The sequence below is a fragment of the Aphis gossypii genome, chromosome 3, assembly GCF_020184175.1.
Source record: "Aphis gossypii isolate Hap1 chromosome 3, ASM2018417v2, whole genome shotgun sequence".
NCBI classification, from domain to species: domain Eukaryota; kingdom Metazoa; phylum Arthropoda; class Insecta; order Hemiptera; family Aphididae; genus Aphis; species Aphis gossypii.
The window spans coordinates 6,550,607-6,565,147 of NC_065532.1; the positions used below are offsets into that span (position 1 = coordinate 6,550,607).

A 14,541-nucleotide genomic window follows, 5' to 3' on the forward strand; every position below is an offset into this window, starting at 1 on the left:
CATTGTTAAAAATAGATTATATCGAATGATTCGAATGTAGAAAACATAATTTTAAATAAAAACAAAAATTATATTATGTAATTAATTTTAATAATGTCAAAAAACATTTTAAAAAATACTATATTATGGTATTTATATTAAAAAAAAAATATATAAATATAAATTATACATTATACATACATACAACAAAAATATTAACCAAATACAAAGTAGTCATCTTTTTTGTAACCTTGCTGGACAATTAACCTAATGAGAGAAAAAAATATTTTATACAAAAATAATTTTAAAAATTTCGTTTATTCTTACTTTTCACATAGCTTATTGAAGCCTGGTGGGCCACAAACGCACACTGCATGTTCATTCAATGATTCTTCATTTAATGTAGGGAAATACTTAGTGATTACACTTTCATCAATATGTCCTTTTGTATCACCCATAGAGTTTTCCTCTTCTGATAAAATGTAATGCACTGTCAGTCTACAAAAATTAAAAACTTAATAATGGCTATGAAATCATATAGCACAAATAACCATTTTACCTTGATGAGTAAGCTGCACTTTTTTGATCTAAATATTTTTTCCAAATTATGCATGTTTCTTTTTTGTTAAAATACAATAATGTGATATTATATCTATGTATAGGATTAAAATAAAAATAAATAATAAGCAACTTGTCTTTTAATTACAAGAAGTATGTTATTGAATTACTTTTTAATAGAAGAATGTAAAGCATTCCATATAATTGGTAACATTGGCGTAATTCCAGTACCAGCTGCCAATAAAATTAGGTTTGTTTTTGATGTCCAACATTCAAAACTTCCTTGTGGACGGCTGACTTCAATTAAATCTCCTTGGTTTAAAGAACATAAATGTCTACTTAATTTTCCATTTGGATAACTTTTAACTAGTAAACATAATGTGTCCTCTGAGATTATACCGTACTCTGTTGTTTCAACTAAAGGCCAGACTGGAGTATAAGGACGTGACACAACTTGACCTAAAATAACAATTTTTAGTACTTAAAAAATAAATCTCAATACCTTTTATTTTTCAATAAATATTTTTTGGGTTTATACCATTCACATTAGCTTTAATATAAATATGTCGACCTGGATAGACATGATTGTACAAATTCTGTTGATACTTAAATAATAAAAATTTGGCATTAGGTGTGACATCAAATGAATTAAGAAGCTCGCATTTCCAATAATCAATTTGAATATTTCTGGTTGTTGTTAGGGTTCCAAATGTAGGCCAAAGTCCAAGTACTTTTTTTATCAGTTTAACTTGAACTTTTCCAATGTCTGCTACAATTTTTACTACGCAAGGCCAATTGACATTTTTATGTAAAGTAATACATCTTGTTTTTCCATTCAATGCAAAACAAAATTGATTGGGCTGTTTTAAAGTAATAGATACCTAAAATTATAAAAAAATATTAAGGCTATCATAATTAATTATATTAAAATATTGTTTGATGATAAGTTTATCAAATATTAGTACAGTTTTGAAAAATCCAATACTATAAACTTTGAAGCAATATTAAATTTAGTTTATGTAGGAAAAAAAATTACAGAAAAAAAAGAATTCAATTAGTTTATGACTCAATATTCACACATGTATCACTAAACATTAAATAAATAAATGTTGGAAACTATGACTTTTAAATAAATATAAATCCAACTTTTAAGAAAAATGTAAGTACCTCAGGATATGGTGTTTTAGTATAAAATACAAAACATAAGAAGCCAAGTTGTTGAAACCAGTCCATGTTCAATTCATTTTCAGAGACATCTGTAGCCGCTTTCAAAATATCAGGCAATTTAAACAATTCTTCGTTCACTAATCGGCCAACCACACACTTCTGAAGTATTGATTCATAATTCACCCAAGCATGTATCTATCGTTCACAATCTTTTGTAAACAATTTGTTAACAGTTAACAACAATTATATTGTTTGTAAGTAAAAGTCTTTAATTACCTCTGAAAACAATTTAGTAGCATCTGTGCCAATTCCTCTTACTAGTTCATCAACACCACCGGGATGGAAATCCATGTACTGAGTGACATTGTAAACTGTACCACGAATAGCCAACCAGGCATCTGTTCGTTTATTGTGTTTTGCTAATTCTGATTTTGAAACGGATAAAATTTTACCACCAACTCCAGTCAAATCATTTCCAGAATTGCCTAAACGAATCCAATCCATCAGAGAATGTCCAGGTGCAAGTGCCACTTTATTTCTAGTCGTTCCTGGTATTTCAACATAAAATGGCATTATTAATTAAGTACTAAAATGTTAAATAGTTAAACAGCATCTTCATTGATACAATTTTGTTTGACACCTGTTGCACATTTTAAGGGGTTAAAAAATTCATATCAAGATGCCAAAAGCGACGAATCAAGTACATGTTACTTGTGTTAATAATTTACTGACCTGTAGCCATGATTGAATCCGGCGAGTGTGTGATCGTGGACACTAGACAACTATCGATTCGAACTTATACGCACGCATAGTAGTTGTAATCGATCGGAAGAAATGTTCGCGCGAAATTAACGATACGCCAACAATTTGTGTAGGTAAGTTCTAGATCTATGGTAATAGTATGAAGACATAGATTAATTAGTTTATGTGAAAAGAAAAAAACATCAGTCAATAATATTATCACATCTGTGATTTCGCTATCATTTATCACAAATATGTTATCAAGCTAAAATGATAAAAATATAACATGACCGAGCATTGCAAAAATAATATATTTTTTATGCGCATGGCGCATCGACATGACGACATGCAGTAATGCAGCACAAACACTATACTTATTAACGTATTAGGTGCATAATGAATTGTATTATATTAAGAAATAGTGCAAATTAGTGCCACTAATGCACAATAAAATTAATCGGTCGTAATAAGTGAATACTGTATATAAATATTATTTATTCATATAGGTATGTAATTTATTTTGCGATTTTGGATCAGAGATGCTCACTCATTATTAAAATAAAAATGTATAAGTACCCAACTATAAAGTACAGGATATAGCAGGCACCGGCAACCCGTGGCTATATCCGATATAGGAACATACAAAAAAATATTAAAGTAAATGTGAACTAATTTTTGTCATTTATAAAGTATTTAATACAATTTTTTTTCCCGATTAATATGTAAGTTTAATAAATTTTAAATTTAAGATTTTATGAATTTAAAAATGCCAGAATAATAACAAATGGATCTAAATGTCTCAAATTGATTAGAACTTATGAAGTTTTTTGTAAATTTAAATGACTCTGAACAGTCAATACTGGTATAAATTCTCATCAGAATGGTTATTAAAATCTGAAAGACGTAAATCAATTTGTGGACACTGTACATTACCAAATTTGAAATTTCTACTATACTTTGTGATACACTGATACGTAATAGGTAATGACAAATGACAATAATGTAATATTAACATCAATAAATAACATCTACCATTATATCCATTCTTCATTGACTGTATATTAACTACTATTTATATCATTCTTTTTTATCGTTGTTGCATATCAAATTTTCTTATCACATACCGCTGAACAACAAAAAGTAAATATCACCACGTGAAAAATTCAAATAATTCAAATTTTTCATTTTCATCACATTTATTTGGTCATGGTTAACATTTTAATTTATTATTACATTACTAAATTATTAAATTGATTATAAATTCTTTCCTAAATCAGTCATTATGAGTGGAGAAATAAAGTCTGCTGCTAAAAAGCAGCCAGTACCAATCAATCGGACATCAGAAATTATAAAATCACGTTCAAAATTACCAATTATTGGTGAAGAACAAGTCATTATGGAAGCAATCAGTGAAAATGATGTCATCATTGTGGTTGGTGAAACAGGTAGTGGAAAAACTACACAAGTACCTCAGTTTTTATATGAAGCCGGCTACTCAAAGTAAACACACTTTTATGACAAATATAATTCATTATTCAACACCTTCATTTTTTAAATTATTTATCCTAACATTAAAAGTAACACAATTATTAATGAATACAATATATGTATTATTTTTTTATTTTTAGTGGGAATAAATTAATTGGTGTCACAGAACCTAGGCGTATCGCTGCAATATCTGTATCTCAACGAGTAGCTGAAGAGTTAAATGAAACATCCGATATTGTATCATATTTAATAAGATTTGAAGGAAATGCAGGACCTAATACAAAAATAAAGTTTATGACTGATGGTGTATTGTTAAAAGAGATCCAAAATGTAAAATTGAATACTGTATTAAAATAATAACAAAATTAATATGATTATGTTTATTATCAGGATTTTTTGCTAAAAAACTATTCAGCAATTATATTAGATGAGGCTCATGAGAGACGAGTATTTTCTGATATACTGATTGGTATCTTATCCCGTATTGTTCGACTGCGTCAAAAAAGAGCTAATCCATTGAAGTTAATCATTATGTCTGCTACTCTTAAAGTTGACGATTTTTCAAAAAATCAAAAACTTTTTCCTCAACCACCACCTATTATTGAAGTAAATATTCAAACAAAATAATAGAATTTTCAATATACATTTTAATTTAACTATTTTAAAATGCTATTTTAGCTAAGTTCAAGACAGTTTCCAGTGACAATTCATTTCAACAAGAAAACACCACATGATTATTTAGATGAAGCTTATAAAAAAATCTATAAAATCCATTCTAATTTACCAGCTGGTGCTATTTTAGTATTTTTAACTGGTATATTATAATATATTATTTGGTTATTAACACAGTTTTGTTCCACAACATTTTTATTAGATTTTTTATTTGTACATCGTTTTGATTTCTGAAAAGAAATAGTTCATACATTTTCATAGTCGTTTTTTAAAGTAAATTGAAGAATATTTATATTGAACTCTTAAATCACAAAATCAGGTTATGCCTCAATATTTAAGTCAAATAGTTTATAACTATAAAAATATATTATATAGAAATTATTTTCACTATAATATGAAACTAAAAAAAAATAAATGTTCAACTTAGCCTGATTTTCATTTAATTATTTTAAATATATCATAAAGTTATAAAGTTTAAAACACTAAAAAATTCAGCTTTAAAAATCGTGCTTAAAAACGGACTGTGTTTATTGATTTATTTATTATTGATGTTGAATATTAATAATTAAGTTAAAAAAATTTATTTTCAGGTAAATTAGAAGTAAAACAATTGGTATCAAAGCTTCGTAAAGCTTTTCCATATCGAGAAACAGATTCTAAAATAGGTGTTAATACCAAATGTAAGGCTGAAAAGAAAAATGAAATTGGAAAACCTTTGCCTGAAATTAATTTAGATGATTATGACATTGAAATGCATTCAGAAGATGAGTTAATTCTTTCGGAAAATTCAAGTGCCGATGAAGATGATGATGATGATGATGAAGTACCAAGTAAAATCATGAAATTTAGTTCTTCGCCGCTATGGGTACTTCCTCTCTATTCAATGTTACCTGCCCATAAACAATCAAAGGTTAATTTACTTTTTGACTATTGTATAAATAACTTAAGATCATTCTAAAATTATATCCTTTATATTTTTAGATATTTGAACCACCTCCTCCTGGTTGCCGTATGTGTGTTGTAAGTACCAATGTAGCAGAACTCTCTTTAACTATACCTAATGTCAAATATGTTGTTGATTGTGGAAAAACTAAAATTCGAGAATATGATCCATTAACTAGTGTTTCGAGATTCTCAGTCGTTTGGGAAAGTAAAGCTTCAGCAAATCAAAGAGCTGGTAGAGCTGGAAGAACTTCACCTGGACACTGTTATCGGTTAGTGTACTGTTCTTAAATATAAATTATGTATTACTATTTATTTTTATAGCTCTTATCCAAGGTCATTGCAATACAACAAATTAATTTTATTATAATATCAATTTCGTAAAATGTATTGTTTGTTTTTATTTTATAGTTTATTTTCATCTGCTCTATTCAATGACGAGTTTCCAGAATGGAATTTACCCGAAATTCAAACAACACCTATTGATAATGTTATTTTACAAATGAAATCAATGAAAATTGATAAAATAACTAGTTTTCCATTTCCTACACCACCAGATAAACAAACCATTTTAGGAGCAGAAAAAAGATTAGTTACACTAGGTGCTTTAGAAGTTGACAAAAATGTTGCCGGTAAACTCAATAACTATAATATTCATTTAATTACGTAATAAGTAATTGTTTAAAAATATGTTTAGAAATCAACAATATTACACCTCTGGGAAAGAGTATGGCTGCTTTTCCATTATCTCCTCACTATGCTAAGATGTTGTGTTTGAGTAAAGACCGTAGTTTATTACAATATATGCTATTCATAATTTCTGCAATGTCTGTTCAAGAATATTTACCTGGTGACAATGTTGAAGCTTGGAAAAAAACCAAACTTTCATGGGCAAATAAAGGCGAATTTTTACTCTTAGGTAAAAACTGATTACAACTCATTTATTCAAATATTTATCAATATAATACTTACTTTAGTAAAATAAAATTGACTTGATCAATTTTACTTTTCTCTATTATTTTTAAATTAAATATTAATTATATAACATTTTCATTTATTATTACGAATAATAGAATTCAACAATTAAATTTAAAATGTATAATGTTTATTATACATAATATTGTTTAAAAATAATAAAATATCAAAATTGTATACTTTCTAATTTATTTTTTTAACAATATCTAGGGGATCTAATGGTAATATTACGATCCATGGGAGGTGCAAGTCATGCAATGAAAAAATCGGGGTTAGGAGGTCTACAAGATTATTGCACCAAAACAGGATTACATCAAAAATCAATTTTAGAAGCTTGGAAATTGAACAATCAATTAATTAATCAACTCAACATAAATGTGCCATCATTAAAATTAAATACCGATTTAGACATGACACCGCCCACACCAATACAAGTATAACAGGTTATTAATTACAATATAGTCTTACAATAATGAAAAATTTATTATCTGTAGGTAAAGCAAATAAGACAAATTGTATTAGCTGGCATGTTAGATAGAGTTGCAAGGCGATTAACCACCAATGAATTAAATAGAAATGGAATAAGGCCAAATAAGGCTGCTTATTATGCATCAAATTTAACAGAAATAGTATACATACACAACAGTAGTGTTTTAAAAAAAAGTAAACCAGAATGGTTAATTTATCAGGAGATATTTCAAGTACAAGACAAAATGTATATTAAAGGTATATAAATATTAAATTAAATTATAATAATATTTACATTAACTTAATTAAGGTTTTAATTTTTAACTATAAAACTTATACCAAATCAGATTTAACATGTATTAATTTATAACAATTCAATTATTAAGGTCTTACTGCAATTGAACCGGAATGGTTACCCGTGTATGCTAATAGATTATGTAAAACATTAAAAGTATTGGATGACCCTACACCCAGGTATGATGAAGAAACTGAAAAAATGTTCTGTACAGTTAATGCGACTTATGGTAATTTATTTTACTAATTTTTGTCTGAACACTGTAATCCAATAAAAGAGTTAAAATTAAATTTTATTCAGGTCAAGCTGGATGGTCATTACCACAAGCTGAGATTGAATTTCCAGATATTGAAAAAAAATATTGTTGGTTAGCATTTTTTATACTGAGTGGAAACGTTTTTCCACAGTTGAAAGATTTTAGACAACATTTGTTGTCCGAACCCGATCTCATAGTAAAACCTTGGCTAAAATTGTAAATATATATTCCATGTTATAAGAACAATATATGATGAACAATTTCATTATTTTATTTTATTTTTTTTTAGCCTAAAAGAATCATTTTATTTGCTTACACAAACATTAATCAAAAACCGCGATGATTCACCAAAAAAAATTAAAGAACATTGGTTAAAAAAGCCAACATGTAAATTTTTATTGACTTAATCATAAAATATTGGATGTTAACAAAATTTAACAAAATCTTTATTTTGTTTTTTTTTTTTAGATTTGTTGGAAGAATATTTAACATGGTTACCACAATCAGCTCATAAAGAAGTAAAATTGATATGGCCACCATTGTAAAATTAATAATCACAGACTTTCTGCCAAATGACTAAATAATATAAATAAATTTTTATACAATCTCATCTTCGTCAATTTCTGAACCAACATCTTCATCAACTGTCATTTCATCTGAGCTCCTATTTTCTTCACTCGGCTTAGTTGTTCGATCTTTTTTCTAGAATTATATATTTTTTTATTAGTGTATTTTAAAATGAATAATACGTGATATACAATTTAAAAAAAAATTGTAACATAGTTACTTTTTGTTTTAAAGCATTTCTCAATCCACTTGTTTGAGTTTGGCTTATAGATGTCATCAATGATAATGAAGGTGCTGAAAGTTCAAGACTCTTCAATTCATTTAACATTTCAGATCTCTAAAAATTGATAAAAAAATTAATACAATTTGTTATAAAACATAACAAAATATATTACCTTTTGGCTCTTTTGTTTTTTTTCTATAATTTTTAATAGTGCTTTTCTTTGTCTACTAGTCAGCTTTTTTTTCTTAATAGCTTCTGTATCTGTTTGGTTTTCATTTTTTTTAGACTTATTTTTCTGTAAATTGATTTTCAGAATATATTATTGTTTTAACATTCTTTGGGTAAACAATAAACACTAAAATTCAATATTTCTTAGAGCAGCCAATTTCTCAAAAATAATAGAGAATCTTACAACACATTTGGGTGTTAATATTATACAGTTATGTCTAAATATAAGAAGCCTTTAAATTAAAAATATTCAAAAGTGATATGACCAATAATTATAAAAGGTATCAAAAACAATCTAAAATAGTATTATTTTATAGGTTATTAGAAGTTATCATAGATATTAGAAATTTTTCACTATAATTCATTATAATATCAACACCTTCATAAGCTGAAGAATATTTCAAGTGTTTTTCGACTAGCAGTTTGTGAAGTGTCAATTATTATTACCACTATTAATTATTAGATCTTATTTATCATTAATACTGCTGCTGACAACAAAGGACCAATTTTAATGTTTTTATTTACTCTTAAATTTAATGAAAAGTGATTCTTGTTCATAAGCAAGTCTTCCAATATTACATTATTATTTATTTTTTTACGTACTACCTATGCATAAAAAATACATTCAAGGGCTTTGCAATGAATAATAATAAATATTTGTAAACTTTAATAAATACCGCCATTGAGTTTCTATTTTTCTTCATTTTTCCACACAAACCAGACTATTAATTATGTTGTGTTGGTAAAAAAAATATATGAAATTCTACAACAAAACTTCTTAACTAGAAGCACAGAATTACGTTATTTTATTAAATTCAAGACGGATTGGACGAATGGGCTCAAAACAAAACAAGCAACTCTATATCTATTCATTTATCTATATCTGTGGTGCATACTACCATGTGCGAAGTGCCCATGTGTGGTGATAAAGCGGTGATAATCCCGATCACGAACCAAGTTGGTTCATAAACCACTTTTGTGGTAGACGTAGTTACCATGTTCCGTTGTAGCCAACCTAGATAACCGGGAAACCGGCAACCATGGTTTGCCAATACCGGTGCCAGCAACTACACGTTCCTCGTCAGCGTCGTAATGCGACATTTTCATTGGTGTCGTCCCAGCCGCCGCCCGCCATGTTTAATTATTGGATTGTACCACGGTAGATCTACCTTGGACTGTATAGAACTACAGAGTACAGACCATGAATTATTAAAATATTTTATATTAATATTTATTATTTAATATAAAAAAATATTATAGTATATTTTAATTTGTGGTATAGAATACGGATGTTCGTACACTTATACGCTATGTACGCATTGTTCAGTACTACAACCTGGTACAATGCCAATATGTATTTTACGTATGATGTTGAATCATATTTTGAAAGTTCAAAACATAATCTATGGTTCAAATTGTCGAAACAGTAGAGGCATTAACAACAGACTTAATATTATTAAAAAAAAATCGTATTTATAATGTGTTCGACACCGTCGATAAAATAAAATAAATTGATCCATTTTGTGTCCTCGCGTTCACGTAGACGTATTACACATTTAAACCGGGTAAACACTTTCACGTCTGTCGTCCGACAGTCGTGTGTCCAAATTTGAGCTGGTCCCAACTCGCGGTTTAAATAGTGAACGATTGCAATGGACGATCAGAATTCTATACGGTCAACGATGTCGCATTGTCGCTGTAAAAGTGTGAACACGAATTCGGGCTTTGGGCTTAGATGTCTGTCCCGTTTATATTCAACTGTATAGGACTAGCACAGATACATAATAATGTATTATATATCTGTGAGGACAAGTGTACGATTTTTTTACTGAACATATTATTTTATAAATGGCACCCATAAGTTATGGGTGTATAATTATGGCGTATGGGTCATAATTATATTATATTATCGGTGTTTATACAAGACAGACCATAGGACAAAAGTTGAATTTTAAAGAATAAAGATATAAATTATGTAACGTAATTATAGGTATGTATGTCAACTCGGTCGGTGACCATAGTTACACGACTAAAGGTTTGTACTTTAAACTGTTTATAGATTTATGAACTTTTGATATTATTTTCGTCCGCATCATTATATATGCGTTCGACCGCCACCCAATCACCGATGAGTTCGGTCAGTGTATACCGGTCGGCTATTATCACTTCGCGTTGGCCTTGGCAGTTGGCACTTGACATTCGTAGTTCACCGTTTGCCATAGTTGGTTCATCGCTCATCAGACGTCGTTATTTCTAGTCTGCCACCCCTACCGGTCATCAGTCGATCACTAACATTTTAATATCATAAATCATTTTTCGCTGAACGGTAAAGTACATACACACTTACACACTTAATTTACAATACATAATTAGTAAATAAAACTGCTTTAAGCTTATCTATCTCACATATTATTATAAAATATATACCGAGCTTATTTCAATCATGTTTTCTTCTATTGGGGCATTACAGAAGACAGTGAGTGCAGTCCCGACCTCCGTACTCAGTACAATAACCAAACGTCTATTGAGCATTAGCCAGAATTCCAAGATGCCTGTTAAAGTGAGACGGATTTCAATCGTTAAGAGATTTTTATTTTTTTATCTTCACAATATCCGATTTTGACAGGTTGGAGATACCGTGCCAAGCGTAGACTTGTTCGAAAACACACCCGCCAACAAAGTTAACATTTCAGAACTGTGCAATGGAAAAACTGTTATACTTTTCGCAGTTCCCGGAGCATTCACTCCAGGCTGCTCGAAGGTAAATTCTGACATTTTTTACTCTCTTGTATATTGATTACCTGTTAACCATTTAATTAAATGTATTTAGACACATTTGCCCGGCTACGTAAACACTGCTGAAGATCTGAAAAGTAAAGGTGTAGATGAAATTGTTTGCGTTTCTGTGAATGATGCCTTTGTCATGGCAGCTTGGGCCCAAGATCAAAAAGCTGAAGGAAAAGTAATTTTTCAAATTACCATTATTATTGTTTTTATAAATTAGTTATGTTTATTTAAATTTATGGAGTTATTGCAAATGAAACAAATATTTCAACTTAAATTCGGTAGTATTAATTATTTAAATAAAAAATTGTTTTAAAATTCAATTTTTTTTCAAATGTTCATTATACAAAAGTATTTTAAATCTGTCAATTAATTATCATTTATTTATAAATAATTAAATGACTGAAGGCAAAGACTAATCTACTACATGTTAATATTTAAATTTAAATTTAATACTGATTAATAAAATTGTATTTCCCCAGCTATATCTACGTTCAGATTAATAGCCTAAAACAATACATAACTTAAGAATAAAGATTAAAATTTCCATTGATTTATATTACATAGTATAGAAATATATACCTTAAATTTTGCTATTTTAAACATAGTTTTTAAAGTATAGCTGTATTAATTACCAAATCTGATAAAAGTTTGACCTTTAAATATTGGTATAATTAGTAAAAAAAAATACGTATTAAAATATTTCAATAATTCATTTTTATGTTAAAAATAAACATATCTGATAATTAATGACTTTTAGTTTCCATTATTATTATTTTTATTGATTTAAAGTGTAGATTGTTTATTATTTATACTAGTTGCATTTAATGTGTAAATTTTAGGGCTAGGTATTATATTGATTGTTCTATTCACCTGTCATCTCTACATGTATAATATATTGAATAATCAATAGTTTGATTTTAACAAAAGTTACTTTGTTGAAAGTATAATTTATTGGAGGTTGTCCCAGGTGATTAAATATATAAAAAAAAAAAACACTGAAAATAAATGGTAACATATTATTACCTTTAGAATTTACATCACGTTTATTAGTTTCTAATACAATAAGTTATTGAAAAATAACCAGGAATGAACATCAGAACCCCATTTGTATCATTGTTGTACAAGAATTAATTATTTTAATTATTTTTTTAGGTACGATTATTAGCTGATCCCAATGCAGAACTCACAAAGGCTTTCGATTTGGCCATTGACTTGCCACCATTAGGCGGCACCCGTTCCAAGAGATACTCAATGTTAATCAAAAATGGTAAAGTGGAACAATTAAATGTTGAGCCAGATAACACTGGATTGTCTTGTTCATTAGCTAATAAGATTGTTTTGTAATCTAACCTTAATTTTATTTTATACTTTTTTCAAATTTATTTATATGAATCTTTTACAAAAATAGTGCTTTAACGAAATATATACTAATTTTTTTTTTCGGTGCAAAAATTATAGACATATATTGTTTAAATTTCAAATTTGTTCTTTTTTAGTAAGTTATCCTGATTCCTTCATTACTATTTATTAGTGTTGAATTATTATTGTTTAATAGAAGAGGAATAATTCAAATAAATTTCACTTTATTTTATATATTAAAGTAAAAAAATTATAAAAATTTCTTAAACTATATTAATTGAACTAAACAATAGAATAACTGTATGATCGCATACTATAATAATAATTAAAAATACCTTTTTTGATCAATTATTATCAACTTCCAAAGAATTATTCTCCCAGCGAGTTGATGGTAGCAAAGATACATTATATTTTTAATTGTATTCTTCTTGTACCTGATAAGTTTTACAATTATTTAACTCTTATTACCATACTTTCAATGTTCATGAAATATGGTTTTGATATAATTGTTAAAACTAATTACAAAAAACAATAATTCATCAATATTTTATTATGCGTGATAATAATAAATTCAATTGCATGCATGTGTGATTATTATATTTGTATATATATATATCTAACATAATTCAGTAATTCACTGATTTTATAATTTTATAACTATTGAATACATTTATACTGTGTTTAAATCAATAGATTTAATCACAAATTATACTTTTGGGTTCAACTTTTCAGTTATGATATACAACATAATAAGTCTATAGATGCACAACAGGCCACTATACTGTTTATTTAAATACAATCTAAGAATTTTACAAGTATGTATATTATTAAATAAGGTTATTTTACTTTTTCAAAAATAGAAATAATCTAATATGTCTAATAAACAAACTTTATTACTATCATCAATTAAATAATATTTATCATTATGTAATCTGCAATAATAGTTATAATTATTAATGAATAATATGATATTATGTTCAAATTAAAGATGTTTGTTTTAGGAAATACTATCTACCTAATATTTTTATGACAATAAATAGAATAACAAACAGTTAATATAACTATAAGTATATTATACTAATGTAATAAAAGTATTCATTTTTTAATTTTTTTTCTTGATGACTAGATTTTGATTTTGTAAAAAAAATTGTACCATACCTAATTAGTTATTTTAAAAATGATTTCATTATTAACGATACAAATATACAATAATAGTTTAATTATAATATATAGGTATATATATAACTATATAAGTATATTTTAGTATTTAAAAATTGAAATTACTCGGTAAACAAGTTTTTGATGAAATATTATTTGTTTACTGATATTAACACTATATAGTGATATAAAACAGATAAAAAAATAAATCATAAGCATATATTAAAACCATGAGAGTAATTAATCATTCTTTTAGCTATAACTTATAACACTGTACAATTTTTGTTGATATATAATTTTAAAATTAATTTTTTTTTTTTTTTAATACTGTATTATTTAATTATTTTAATTTGTTGAGAAAAAAATATATTTGTAAATCAATAACACCAAAGTACCAACCATTAAAATGTGTAGAAATTATTTGAGGAAAGTAGTTTTATATTTTTTGTTGCTTCCAAAGAACTAGGCTATCTGCATATTTTAATATTTAATTGCTTTACCAAAAAATATTTCAGTAGAAAGTATCGTTTTTTTTTTATATACTTTATTATATTTAATTTGATCTATATTGTATGTTATATAACTATATCTATATTAGTATGGATAAATACATAACTTCGGCATAATTTCAGTGTAGGTACTTATATGTTGTATTATAAATAGAAAATATTGCTAGGT

General features: G+C 27.1%; 4 protein-coding genes across 8 annotated transcripts; 2 read left to right on the top strand and 2 right to left on the bottom strand.

Annotated features, from left to right (window-relative positions):
* Positions 1–68: 68 nt before the first annotated feature.
* Positions 69–2,586, bottom strand: LOC114123742 (cytochrome b5 reductase 4). Its single transcript, XM_027986812.2, has 8 exons — positions 2,437–2,586; positions 1,981–2,252; positions 1,705–1,899; positions 1,076–1,418; positions 708–996; positions 539–631; positions 307–477; positions 69–246 (listed from the first exon to the last, which is right to left on the bottom strand). The coding sequence occupies exons 1-8, from the start codon at positions 2,444–2,446 to the stop codon at positions 195–197; spliced, it is 1,425 nt and encodes a 474-aa protein (XP_027842613.2). The 5' UTR covers positions 2,447–2,586; the 3' UTR covers positions 69–194.
* On the top strand, positions 2,446–8,151 carry LOC114123741 (probable ATP-dependent RNA helicase kurz). 2 transcript variants are annotated; one of them, XM_027986811.2, is made up of 15 exons: positions 2,446–2,579; positions 3,723–3,945; positions 4,074–4,263; positions 4,324–4,539; positions 4,612–4,747; positions 5,196–5,515; positions 5,587–5,819; positions 5,959–6,179; positions 6,245–6,466; positions 6,733–6,956; positions 7,017–7,248; positions 7,377–7,514; positions 7,586–7,757; positions 7,831–7,928; positions 8,010–8,151. In XM_027986811.2, the coding sequence occupies exons 2-15, from the start codon at positions 3,728–3,730 to the stop codon at positions 8,084–8,086; spliced, it is 2,697 nt and encodes an 898-aa protein (XP_027842612.2). In that variant the 5' UTR covers positions 2,446–2,579; positions 3,723–3,727; the 3' UTR covers positions 8,087–8,151. The 2 variants fall into 2 exon arrangements, with proteins under 2 accessions (XP_027842612.2, XP_050059333.1); XM_050203376.1 differs by lacking the exon at positions 2,446–2,579 and adding an exon at positions 3,410–3,426.
* Positions 7,913–9,743, bottom strand: LOC114123743 (uncharacterized). 3 transcript variants are annotated; one of them, XM_050203378.1, is made up of 4 exons: positions 9,555–9,743; positions 8,504–8,626; positions 8,329–8,445; positions 7,913–8,243 (listed from the first exon to the last, which is right to left on the bottom strand). In XM_050203378.1, exons 1-4 carry the CDS (start codon positions 9,555–9,557, stop codon positions 8,139–8,141), a joined length of 348 nt encoding a protein of 115 aa, XP_050059335.1. In that variant the 5' UTR covers positions 9,558–9,743; the 3' UTR covers positions 7,913–8,138. The 3 variants fall into 3 exon arrangements, with proteins under 3 accessions (XP_050059335.1, XP_027842614.2, XP_027842615.2); XM_027986813.2 differs by having other exon boundaries at positions 9,459–9,572; XM_027986814.2 differs by lacking the exon at positions 9,555–9,743 and adding an exon at positions 9,237–9,444.
* Positions 9,744–10,166: 423 nt separating this feature from the next.
* Positions 10,167–12,820, top strand: LOC114123807 (peroxiredoxin-5, mitochondrial). Of its 2 annotated transcripts, XM_027986903.2 has the most exons (6): positions 10,167–10,549; positions 10,619–10,885; positions 11,030–11,119; positions 11,186–11,320; positions 11,390–11,521; positions 12,499–12,820. In XM_027986903.2, exons 3-6 carry the CDS (start codon positions 11,108–11,110, stop codon positions 12,688–12,690), a joined length of 471 nt encoding a protein of 156 aa, XP_027842704.1. In that variant the 5' UTR covers positions 10,167–10,549; positions 10,619–10,885; positions 11,030–11,107; the 3' UTR covers positions 12,691–12,820. The 2 variants fall into 2 exon arrangements, with proteins under 2 accessions (XP_027842704.1, XP_027842703.1); XM_027986902.1 differs by lacking the exons at positions 10,167–10,549; positions 10,619–10,885 and having other exon boundaries at positions 10,892–11,119.
* Positions 12,821–14,541: the final 1,721 nt, after the last annotated feature.

Excerpts from the sequence above, each read along its gene's own strand:
- LOC114123742 (XM_027986812.2), bottom strand. Across the intron at positions 997-1,075 it reads TATTAAAGCTAATGTGAATG|GTCAAGTTGTGTCACGTCCT; the intron begins GTATAAACCCAA and ends TTGTTATTTTAG. Across the intron at positions 478-538 it reads AGTGCAGCTTACTCATCAAG|ACTGACAGTGCATTACATTT; the intron begins GTAAAATGGTTA and ends TAATTTTTGTAG.
- LOC114123807 (XM_027986902.1), top strand. The coding sequence starts at position 11,003 with ATGTTTTCTTCTATTGGGGCATTACAGAAGACAGTGAGTGCAGTCCCG. Across the intron at positions 11,321-11,389 it reads TCACTCCAGGCTGCTCGAAG|ACACATTTGCCCGGCTACGT; the intron begins GTAAATTCTGAC and ends AAATGTATTTAG. Across the intron at positions 11,522-12,498 it reads ATCAAAAAGCTGAAGGAAAA|GTACGATTATTAGCTGATCC; the intron begins GTAATTTTTCAA and ends TTATTTTTTTAG.
- LOC114123743 (XM_027986813.2), bottom strand. The coding sequence starts at position 9,557 with ATGGTAACTACGTCTACCACAAAAGTGGTTTATGAACCAACTTGGTTC. Across the intron at positions 8,627-9,458 it reads ACATGGGCACTTCGCACATG|AAAAATAAGTCTAAAAAAAA; the intron begins GTAGTATGCACC and ends ATCAATTTACAG. Across the intron at positions 8,446-8,503 it reads AAAAACAAAAGAGCCAAAAG|AGATCTGAAATGTTAAATGA; the intron begins GTAATATATTTT and ends ATCAATTTTTAG.
- LOC114123741 (XM_027986811.2), top strand. The coding sequence starts at position 3,728 with ATGAGTGGAGAAATAAAGTCTGCTGCTAAAAAGCAGCCAGTACCAATC. Across the intron at positions 5,820-5,958 it reads TCACCTGGACACTGTTATCG|TTTATTTTCATCTGCTCTAT; the intron begins GTTAGTGTACTG and ends TTTATTTTATAG. Across the intron at positions 6,180-6,244 it reads AGTTGACAAAAATGTTGCCG|AAATCAACAATATTACACCT; the intron begins GTAAACTCAATA and ends AAATATGTTTAG.